Source organism: Cygnus olor, chromosome Z (assembly GCF_009769625.2).
Source record: "Cygnus olor isolate bCygOlo1 chromosome Z, bCygOlo1.pri.v2, whole genome shotgun sequence".
Lineage (NCBI taxonomy): Eukaryota > Metazoa > Chordata > Aves > Anseriformes > Anatidae > Cygnus > Cygnus olor.
In genome coordinates this window covers 11,047,645-11,059,434 of record NC_049198.1, presented here as the reverse complement: position 1 = coordinate 11,059,434, position 11,790 = coordinate 11,047,645, and the positions used below count along the sequence as shown (strand labels likewise).

Here is an 11,790-nt window from a genome sequence, read left to right as displayed (position 1 = left end):
TCCACACTCAGAGTTACAGTTTGGAGGGAGCATTGTTCTTTTGTTGTCTTTATTTTTACTAGAGGCAAAGACAAGATAAGTAAATCCTGGTGATATAGATGCTTATTAAGAGAGGAGCTACGTTGCAACTTAGAAAGTGTTTTAAATCCCTCTCTTATTTTATATGCATGTATCCCTGTATTATACAAATCTGGTACTAGGAGGCCTCGTGCTGGCCAGGTTTGCTGAGAGGTGTGATAGTACCAGTAATGCGTTGATCTTCTGTTTCTCTTACTTGCTCTTATTAGTGTGGATACTGACTTCATGCTGGACGTGGAATTGCTGACTTAGATGCAAAGGTGCAGACATAGAAAGAATGATATTCTGGTGTACAAAATCACATTGCATTTTTAATCTATTTAGGGGCTACTAGTGTAAGAGGGGATGTATCTCAGTAGTTCAGACTGGGCTGGAAGATTTGGGGGGTTTGGGTTCTGTTCCCACCTCTTTCTCTTACGTACTATGCAGTGTTAAGAAATATACTTTGTTTTTTACCTTAAGAGCTTATTCCATTTCCAATTTAATTATTTAGAAGAGTCCATTTAGTCCAGTGAGAGATTGTGACCAGGGATGTAATTCCTACATCAAACAGTTTCAGTCTTGAAGAAACCAGGTCTGATCCAGCCCAGTTCATCTAAATGAAAGAGGCTGTGTCCTCCATCCTGATACTGATCTCTCAGAGAACCCAGAAGCTCTTTTGACCTTCCTGTATGAGACTGATCATTAATTCCTTTCCTGGCAAAAGCACAGTCTGCTTTTTATTTACATGTTGGCAAACTGACAGTAGAGGTACCTGTGCTCTGCAGTGATGTGAAATAGAGAATGTTAATAGCCATTAATTGCTTCTGTGCAATCTTTGCCCCTGTAGCAGGACTTCTGAGGTATATTTATAAATTCCTTGCATCTGTCATTGTATCAGGGATCCATGGGCAAGATGGCTGTAGGAGATGAGATTACCACCATCAATAGTATCCCAGTCAGTAAGATGACGTACGAGGAAATCTGCTTGCTTATGCAATGTCTTCCCACATCTGTAACCTTGGAGATCCAGAAAACAGCAGCAGGTAAGAGAATAGTTTGGCTTTTGTACCAGTAATAAAAACTGGATTGGTTTAGCTGGATCTGATATGCTGCTACCCCAGTTTCCACATCAATTCAGATTAAAAAACAGGGAATACCTTTTTCTGTGTTGGTGAAGCAGACAAAGCTCTTCATCACCAAACCAGGCTTCAGGGGTCCTCCCTAGGACCATGATGAGGGGGAGCAAACCTACTTCAGTGTGAAGTGTTCAAAGCTCCCATTTATTGTATGGTCCGTATGGTCCTCCTGCCAGCATTTGCATTGGTCTGAGTCATTTCATGTGGAGCTGAAGCTAACTCAGCAGCAGCCCTGTTCTGGCAACCTATTTTACTGCTCTGCCTCTTCAGTAAATACATTGACCCTTTATAATTACATGCATCTCTTTAAAGAGATTGACTTTTAGCAGTATTTTTGTGAATGGACAGTAAGATAATAAGACCCTTTTTTCTTTTGTGTGTCAGAATTCTCCTAATATGCAGAAAACCCAGGATAACCAGAATCTTATCAAAATGTTTATTTGCATGCTTCTTACAGAAAGTGTTCTAGTTTGAATTGAAACATTTGATACCTCATTAGTTCCTGCTCAGGGTTGATTTATGCTGCTACAGCAATATATGCTTCCCCACAGACTGTACAAATTACGTGGTGTGGAAATGAGTGTTTGAAAAAGAAAAGCATACTTTTCAAATTCAGGAAGAACGTAATATTTTGCTTCGTTCTAGCTTATGATCTTCTTCATGTACCTATTAATACCTGTGAGCCTAAATTGCTTCCAGATGCTTCAAATCTAGTTGTTCTTTAAGGAATTCCTGGCTTGGCAGAGAGTCTAGTTCATATTTCCTTATTGCTCTGGCTTTTGCAGACTACTAGCAGAGGGGTATGGGGACATTGGCACTTCTTTGTCAGGAAACTCTTCTACTTTCCCCTTCCCTTCACCCTGCCCCACTGGAAGGGTAGAGGGTCTCTTCAGTGGGTGGTCCTGCAGAGGGAAAGCAGGGCAGTACTTCAAATCATAACCTGTCTGCTTCAAAATGTTCTTTTGGGATGTTTTCCCCTCTGTAGATTCCAAGAAGAGCTTGGACTTCTTAACATAGGTACCTAAGACAAGCAGTGTGAACAATCCTGTGGGTTTACTCAAGGGTTAGAGAGACGTGCTGACATGTTTGAATGAACAGGAAAGTGTTGACTCTGTGAATACACCCCCTCTTTCTCCGTGCACTTTCTGGGCCTAATCTGATAGTAACCAGCCTTGGGAAGACAGCTCAAATGGGAATGTGTGTCCCAGAAGCAGTGCAGGAAGGTGGCAACAAATGTTTGGGGTGGACTGGTGAAAATTAAGGAACTGGAGCAATGGGTTAGCCAGTATGTACTGGAGTGCAGCAGTGACAGGGAGCTCAGTGTGTTGTACAGGAGTGGGTTAAACATCTAAGTGAGGAAATGTCTGTGCCAGGAATCCAGTAAAGCCCATATGCTTAATGTGTGTAGAACATCACCCATGCATGTCACATCAAGCACCTGCAGGAGTGTCAAGAGGATCAGAGTCAAGGTGTTTATGCACAGCTTGTCACGGAGTTTGCTATGCCAGGATCTTGTGTAGTCTGTGCAATCTATTGGAGACATCTTCGATCAAACAAGTAATGAGAAACAGTACTGCTCAGCCTGACTTACTGCACGCTGACACTTTGGTAGTTGGCTGTTTGACTATTTAAATCTCAAAGATAAGAATTAAACAGATCATGACTACTCACCCTGGATGGGTGAATTCCTCCCTCCTGTGTGCTACTCAGATACACAGGGTTATGATTAATTGCAGTTGTAAATATCATTACAGAAGAGGAGGAGTGCAGGGCAATAGGAAAACATCTAGTCTGAATATGTGGGTGTCTATTTTTATAGTAAAAATGGTGGTTTTGCATCACTTCCTACATCTGACAGGATTTTGCTTTTTTTTTAATTTTTTTTTTTAATTATGATGCAGCTGTCAGCAGATTTACAAACCTCATCCTGTCTCCAGCAGTAGACAGTCAAAAGCAAGCTGATGTCAACAGCATCCTCTTGGTTGAGGAAGAATCGAGTGCTGGGAAGCGAGAAGAAGCAGGACTGCAAAACGCTGGCGGTGGCTGTGCGATGGAGAGAGCAACACTGCCACCTGATGTCACGAGTAAAGATGTGCAAAGAGGTACCATGAGGAGCAGCCGTGCCGAGGACAGCGCGGCCATCCCTGTCACCGATATCGATGACTTGCTCAGCCAAATGGGTGCTCCTGAGACCAGGCGCACCCCATCGCGAGCAGAAAGCCCCCTCCGAGAGGAGTACACCACAATGTGCTGCTGTGGGACCGACGAAGGCTGTCCCAGTTCTGAGCCAAGTCCAGCAAAGGAGGAGCAGCTGGAAAAAACTATGAATTGTGCAGCTAATGCACAAGGGGTTTTGGGGCTGTCTGTGTTGGACTCTATTAACACAGGCAAACTTTTTACTGTGAATAAAAACTCTTTAAATAACTACTCTAGGAATTTTAGCAGTTTAAGTGAGGATGAGTTGCCCGCAGCAAACTGTCTGGATGGTAAGAGAAGTGACCCATTTCCAAAGTCTATGTATGGAGCTGCAGAAGATTCTCACTCAGACACAGAGTCTGTCACAGAAATATTTGAGAGTACTGGTGATGTGTTGCTTGGGCCTTGCGCTGCTGCTAATGTCCCTGCAGTCTGTCATGTATTAGAGTCGGACGAGGAGCAAATTGAAATTTGTTGTGTGAATGATGAGCCACAAAAGCCTGGTCAAGAGGAACATCTCATGGCTGTGACAAGCTCATCCCCTCTGTCCCCACAGCACCCTCACAGCAGCAAAGTTTTGCAAACTGAAGGATGTGTGATGTGTGGATCACTGGAGACAAGCATCAACAAACTGGGCTTGGAAGATTGCAGTGGTTCCACTTCGTGTCCTTCACAGTGTTCAGAAGTCTCTTCTGCTTCCCTGTGTTCTTCGTCCTCTGTCTTCCTGCCAGAAAAAGACATCTTAAGGAATTCAGTTGACATCCCTGAAGTTTACTCTTTCCATAACAATGGTGCCTTAAGTACAGAAGAACAGACAGGTTTGGGGAACAATAATGAAAATATAAAATGCTGTGGATCTGTAGAAGAGGAAGGGTCTCTGCACTGCAAAAAGATAAGCTTTTCCTCTGCTAGAAATGTCAATGGCTTGGAGAACAACTTGCCTGAGAACGAAGGATGTCATGATGAACAGAGATCCAAATCTGAAAGTGAAACAGTGGTTGATGACTGTAATCACACTGTTACCTACTGCTTAGCAAAGAAAGAAACCAACTGTTTGTCCAACTTGTCTAAAACGGACAGCAATCACCTGAACGCATCATCACCAAGAGCAATATCACTCAGGTCTCCCTTTCCCACTAGATCTAAAGATCCAAAGGCTAATGGAACTCATGACTTGCCAGGGAAAAATGAAAAAAATAGCTCTGTGACTTGTGGAAGAACTTCAAATGGCAAAGTCCAAAGCTCAGGCACAAATCACTGCAAAGGAGCTGCAGTACCGCACAGCCCATTGTCACAGAAAAAATCCTGTCAGGAGTCTAAGGGAATAGCACAAAAAAGTATAATGGAAACCCTTTTAAATAGCCAGAAGACCAAAGGAGGACCAAAGCTAAAAGGGTTCACTATCAAAAGCAAAGCAAAGACAAATTCAGATTCTTCTGGCACTAATCCTACCAAAGTCAGTGGGGCTGATCAGAAAAGGGCTTTGGTTTCTCCACAGTTGTCCCCCAAACTCCTGGGGAAGAAAGCACCCTTGTCCCGTAACTCACCTACAAACCCAGATGCTGGCAAGAGCATTTCAGCAGCCTCAAGGACTCTGAAATCAGAGCTAGAAAATAAACCATCTCTGGTCATTTCTGAGGATTCACTTCTGCCTCTCCAAAATGGTACCAGCAGCCCAACAGCAAGCAGTGAAATGAAATGTAGTGGCTGTGGGGAGCTAACACACCTGCAGCAGGCATGGGGAAAACCAAAAGAAAAACAAGTTTCCATGCAGTCTGCAGTGTGTCAGGGTAAGAGTGTTAAGGTGGATGATTTCAGAGCTGGAGACAGTCAGTCCAAAGCTGCTTTATCCCCTCAGGAGACAACAAAAGTCGAATACATGAAAGGGAAAACTGAGAACCCTGAAGTGGGCCTGAACACAATCAAGAGCATCTATAGTGCAGATAATGTTAGGCAGTTAGATCTGCAAAACATAGGGGCATCTGCTGGAGGCTCCTCTTCATTGAGGTACCCTGCAGTTCAGCTGGAGCAGCCAGAAGGGCAGGAGATTCAGCGCACTTTCATCGAGGTGAAGCTTTCCTCCTCCTCCTCCTCTTCCTCCTCCTCTTCTGCCTCTTCCTCACCAGCACCATTTCTGCAGCTGCCACTGCTAGAGAAAAATGAAGAGGTGAATGCAGAGGTGCCTCAGCTAACTGAGGAGATGGGGACCACACAGTATTTCTCAAAAGTGGATGTTGCCAGAGATCGAAATCTCTATGGCTTGTCGAAACCTGTGACGAGGACTTACTCGATGCCAGCCCAGTTATCAGGTCACTTGAGGGAGGACTGCCATGCTGCAGAGATTCATCCTGTGCAGGGTTCCCAGGGCCATGCTGCTGAGGAGAAATATCCCCAGGCAGTGACGAGTACGTTAAAGATGGTCCATCTAAACCTGCCGAACGGCCAAAGCAGGAAGGAGCAGGCATACACCTCCAAAAGCACTCAGAGGGTGCATGACACATCCCCCTCAGCCACGGACAGTACCTACTCTGCCACCGATAAGCTGAGGAGTTTCAGGAGGAATTACTACTACTACGAGCTAAACTGGCCACATGAACCTACCTCATCCTTCTCTGTCAAACAAAGGATCAAATCCTTCGAAAACCTGGCAAATTTTGACCGGCCAGTTGTGAAGGCCATCGATATACACTCATCCATAAGGTCTCCCCTTGGCAGGAGGTCGTGTGGTGGGATGGCTACTGCAACCAGCCCCACAGACACGCCACGGGCTTTACGGCGCAGCTTGAGCTCCTATGGCAGCAGTCCGAGCCCGGCTGACACTATGGCCAAGTCTCCCATGAGCACAGAGCCTACATGTGCTGTGGAGGGCGCCGTGGGGGAAGGAAAGTCCCAAAGGAGCGAGGAGGGCAGTGCCAGGGTGGACTCAGCCGCCTTTCCACCCACAGCCTCGCAGGTGCGGCGCAATCGAGGCCTGGGGCGTCCACCGCTGTCCCGCTCCAGGCTGAGGGAGCTGAGGGCCCTCAGCATGCCCGACCTGGACAAGCTATGTGGCGAGGGCTTCTCGGGGCCGCCACAGCCTGCGTGCTTCAAGACAGAGCTGGAAATCACACCCCGGAGAGCCCTCGGCTTGCCCAGCCAGAGTGACATGGCTGGGACAGGTGCCAGCAGCCCTCGGGACAGCAGCTCGGGAACACCAGGGTCTGCCTCAGATGATGATGTGCCCTGTGCTGGCTCTCTGGGTGGGGAGCACTCAGAAAACAGCTGGTCCCTCAGGTTGGTGTCTGCTTTGCTATTGCTGTTTCCATCAGCCATCTTTCTGCAGTGTTTCATTTTCATCCCCGCAAGGCTCTCCAGAGGCAGTGTGTGTTTCACACAGCTTTGGCCCAGGCCTCAATCCCCTCACTCTTCATGCTCTGTTGCATTTCAGAGCTGCTGCACTGCTGTTTGGCGACAGCCACACTTCCGTATGGGATGAAGTGCTCTATCCTGGCAGAGTCAAGCTTGTTTTATGTGACCCTTCTAGCTGGGTTCTTTTGGTTGCGTTTTGGCCATGTTACGGCACAGCAGTCGCTGCCTCCTGCCTGCCCTGGAGGGGAGGCTGCGTAGCTCTGGCTGCCAGCACAGCCTGCGGTGACAAACAAGCTTGTTGTCCTGCCAGATGCAGTCCTCAAAAGTAGCTGTCTCCTTGGTTTTGTTAATAACTATTGCTAAAGTCATTGGGAAGGGAGATGGAGAACAGAGTGATTTTCAGAGTTACTCTAAACTGTCTTCTTTTCCCCTTGCGATTATCCCAGCATATGTCATTTCTTATCCATTTTGAAGATTTCTGCTTGTTCTGTCCTTTTGTTGCTCACCCTAACACAAATTATACTGTACACCTGAAACATATGTCTACGCCGTCTAAGAATACAGCACTGTCTTTTATTTTTCTATTCATTTTAGCTTGGATCAGCTGCTCGTCTCAAACCTGGACCAGCAAAAATTGCAAGCGGCTTTGTCAGCTGTAGTACCAAAATGTGACATTGCCACTATGCTCCAGGATGTCAAGGCACAAGTAAAGGTAATAACCAGAAGATAAAACTAAATTATTGGCAGTAGTTTTAGAGGGATTCTTAATGACAGATAAAATCTCTTCCGGACTGTTTCAGAGTTCCTCCATTAGTCCTGTTGTAGGTTACTGTTTGATGGTAGTTTTATTTCTGCAGTTTTTTGAATGAATTATGAAACCCATAATGTATTTCAGTGTTTTTTGTTTGTTCGTTTGTTTGTTTTTGTATAAAAAAGGGTCTTGTTTGTCCAGTGTGAAAGCAGTTAAGAGCCACAATAAACAAACTGATTTTAAATGGAGAAGTGTGTCTCCATTTCAGTCATTGTTACAGCTGAGAACCTCCTTGAATTGCTTATAATTGCACTTCAAAATTTAACTTTCCACCAACCATCATGGTCAGACCCACTTCACCCACCACACAGGGAAGCTCTGCTCATTCTAGCAGTACACACCTTTTGCTTTAGCAAAAGATCACAGAAATTGAACTTACCTTGTTTAACTCTTGTTGAACTGGTGGCTTGCAATGCTAGAACATGGCATCTGAAGGATTTGTAAGAGACCCCTGTGTGCTTTTAGCACTTTTCTGTGGGAACTTATTGCAGCAAGGTAATCTGCTTCATTATCTAGTTGTATATAGAAGACCTCCAAAGTGAAATGATTGCCAGGATGTTCTTTTCTCTGTTTGCAGTGTTTGTGTTTTTGGGATACGTCCACATCCTTTTTAAGTTAGAACTGAAGTTGATAAAATAATGACAGCACTGGAGGGAAAACTGCCATCTGGTCTGCATAACTGCTGGCCAAGCTGCATTTAGAGTATTCCTGAGTCTTGTTCACTAAGGTTGTATTTCATATGTAGATTAGACTGGAAAGGAATAGGACCTCCCCAAAATACCCAGCTTTACCTCCTTCCATGGATAGCATAACTAAAGCTTGCAAGTCCCAAGAGCTTGGTGAGCCAAGAGGGTTTGATAGGTTTACAAAAGAATTTAGGATTGGATTGTACTTCTGGCCTAAAGTAATTAAGTGTTCTTTAAAGTGTTTTGCATGGGGTCTTGGAGAGATTATTTATTTATGCCACTTTTCAAAATCTGAGAACTCAAATATTTATAAAACTGAATGCTTTTTGGACTGCACTCCTTGTCTGCATAGTTTCTTATCCATGTTTAAGCCCAATATGGCACGTATGCTGGAAAATTTTATGCTAGTCAAATGCTGGATTTAAATGTACAATAGGACAATTCTTTATAGTTATGCAATTGATGAAAAATGAGATGGACTGCCCGATTTGGACTGAGAGCTTCCTCAGGAAGAGTTTTTCATCTTTTGCTCTGAAATGGGCTGAATTTACGGCTAGTGTTTAATAAGTGTTGTAAAAAAAAAAAATAATATATATATATATATATATAAAGACGTTTTATTGATTAGATCTGTGACTGATGATCTTTGAATCTGATGAACACGCTAAATGGAGAGGCTAAAGATTTGAGCTCTTTCCTTTTGCATTGCTTGTTTATTCTGAAATCCTAGGCAAGTTCCTTATGAGTTCTGAAATAATAAGTTGTCTGTGCATTGCGAGGAGTAATTTGTGTTAACTTGCCTCACAGATGTGATTTGAAGTTATCGTGCTGGCTTTTTTCAAAGCCCAGCGGATAGCTGTGATCACTGGAGGCTTTTGTGCATCCTCTGTGTGTCTGAGTAAAGGAATAGGCAGATGTTTGCTGCCAATGTTACCTGTGCTTGCTGAGGACCATACTTAAGAGCTGGTGAGGAAGGAAGGGCATCTGCTTACAAACAGAAAGCCAGGGTTCAGACTGTGTTGTTGACCGTCCCCCCTGTTGACTGTTTAAGAATGTGGCTTCTTAAGCAAAAATGGTTGATTTAGTACTTAGTGGCCAAAGATATGAGTGTTTCTTAACTGTAGCACACTTTTTTAAAGGGGGCTAATCTAGATATTTAAATGACCATTATTTCTAGCCTAATGTGAAGCTTTTCTCGCTTGAGTATGGGTAAGGAAGGTCTTGACTGCTACAGAGGACTGTGGACTAATGTGCTTATCCTAGACTGCTTCTCTCACCCCAAGTCCTGATGGATGAGTGGTGTGGAGCAAGGTGACATTAGTTTCCGACAGTGGCTCTGTGCTTTGCAGGGATGCCTCTAATGCACAAAATTTTGTAGGACCATTATTTGGCAAAAACACACACAGTGAGGCCAGGAATTTGAGTGTTGCTTCACCAAACAACAATAATAAACAGTAGTTCCCTGTCCCTTCTGCAATGAAATTAAAAGGCAAACACTGAGTTAAAATGTTGAGTTTAGTGGGCTGAATATGTCTTTTAATGCTAAATAGATTAAGAGGTTTGTTTCTAATGATATGCCATTAATTTTAGTGTTGGCAGCTTCTGGAAGTGATTGATGTTGGATAGGATCCCAGGAAAAAGATCAGAGACCTGCTTTCCACTCCCTGCTTCTGGTGCTCTGCCCCACAGGCAGTCACTATCCCCTTGCTCCAACAGATGCCTGCTTATAATCCCCCTTACATTGCAAAATGCAGCATCTGTAACAGTGTCTGGCTTTGTCCTGATAACCGTTCAGAAGACGGCACCAGACTGCTGGACAGGACTGCTTCTCTCTCATTGCAAAGCCTGTATTTTGGCAGCAGCTCATCACTTCAGAGAAATCAGCTTCACACCTTCATTCTGATTTGGAGCCAAGCTTGGCCCTGGTGCAGACCAGGGACAATCCCTTTCCTGTGCTGTATGCTTCCATTTCCACAACATCACAGCTTAGTCCTGTTTGGATCACTAATGGACTCATCGCTTCCATCTCACAAGTGAAATAGTATTTCTTGCCGTCCCGTCTAACCTCCACAAGCTGCAATTAGTAATCATCGCCCCTTGCAACATTGGCAACACTCTGAGAAAAGGTTGATGCCACTGCCCTCCGTTATAACTGCCTTTCAACTCCTGGGAGAAACTGGATAACAAATGTTAGTAATTTCCTGGAAAGTACAGTGCTTGATCCAGAAATGTGTACTGGAACTATTCAGTTTTGACTGCAAAGTTGATTTCAGCCCATGTAAGTTAGGCTGCCCAAAGTATTACACTCTTCCACTACCCTAATTTTGACTTTTCTTTCTAGCCTTTGACTGTCTAAAGAAATCTTTGCAGTCACCTGGGTTCTGTATGGCTGGTACTCTCTGAAGCAGGAAAAGAAATGTATATAACATCCCAGTTTTAATTCCTTGAGTTGCTTTTTTCGTTTGCCACGATCGAGAGTACTGGGAATTTGTGATTTGTGCAGGAACTTGATCTTTGTTTTTGTTTTTCTCCTCATTCCTCTTCTGTTCCACCCCTATTTTTCTGCTAGAGCAAAGAAGATGCATACTTTGTAGTCTTGCGCAAAGAAGAAGGAGCTGGCCTGGGATTTAGTGTTGCTGGAGGAATAGATCTGGAACAGAAATCGGTCACAGTAAGTGTTGACTGCAAGTCATCCTTTTTCAAAGCTCACTTTAAAGCATGCTGGTAATTAGATCAAGTGCTCGTTTATCAAGACTCACCGCAAGTCATTCATAGTCATAAAAGCAACGTCTCTCGGAGGCGGCTGCATGCCACGTGCTACTGAAATCAGAGAGTCTGGATAGCATAATTTTTATTATTGGAGATGGATGCCAATTATGGTTCCTGTCTTTAAAAGTGTAACTGGTCTGTTATTGGATGGGAACAGCTAGGTCTAAATTTTATGCATGTAAATAAAATCTTCATGCAGTTGCAGTGCATACAGCCTTTCAGGGGAAATATTAATTTCTAGCCCTTGAAAGTGAATTCAGTGCAGCAAAACTTTTGAAAGTTTTTGCAGATTTTGAGAGTGACTGTTTTTAACCTTAGCAAGCATTCTGGATTTCACTTCACAGATTTGTTCTGGGGTTATTAAAAACTGTTGGATGTCGGTAAATGAGTTTTTGTTTGTGGATTTATTTTTTTTAACCTCTTATATAGCATTCTGAACCAAGAATATTGTATGGCATTAAGCAATGTTGGTATGTAAAAAGTGATAAAAAGCTGTTGAAACACTGCTCAAAAAGAGATCTATGAGACAGAAAAATCCCAGATGAGAGGTGTCCTCTGTGACGATTTCTTTGCACAGGATATGCTTTTAAATTCTGCCCTGAAAGAGAGAGAGAGAGATCCATTAAGTGCTGAGATTAGAAGAAGGATATGTTCTAAGTCTTCAGAGACTGCAGCAACCCATGCAGGAAGTTCTGGTATTTGTTCTTAGACAAGACCAGTATGAATAAATGTATTTTACATTAAGCAGTCATTGAGTTAGAACACAGTCACAGCCTAGGGACCA

General features: G+C 43.8%; 1 protein-coding gene across 7 annotated transcripts in view; it reads left to right on the top strand.

Moving 5' to 3' along the window:
• PDZD2 (PDZ domain containing 2) overlaps positions 1 to 11,790 on the top strand; it is a 197,809-nt gene that overhangs the window by 175,752 nt on the left and 10,267 nt on the right. For all 7 annotated transcript variants that reach the window (XM_040540867.1, XM_040540865.1, XM_040540864.1 and 4 more), the window contains 4 exons: positions 959 to 1,103; positions 3,098 to 6,665; positions 7,335 to 7,452; positions 10,807 to 10,908. In XM_040540867.1, coding sequence (XP_040396801.1) covers positions 959 to 1,103; positions 3,098 to 6,665; positions 7,335 to 7,452; positions 10,807 to 10,908 — 3,933 coding nt within the window. The remainder of the gene's footprint in view (positions 1 to 958; positions 1,104 to 3,097; positions 6,666 to 7,334; positions 7,453 to 10,806; positions 10,909 to 11,790) is intronic.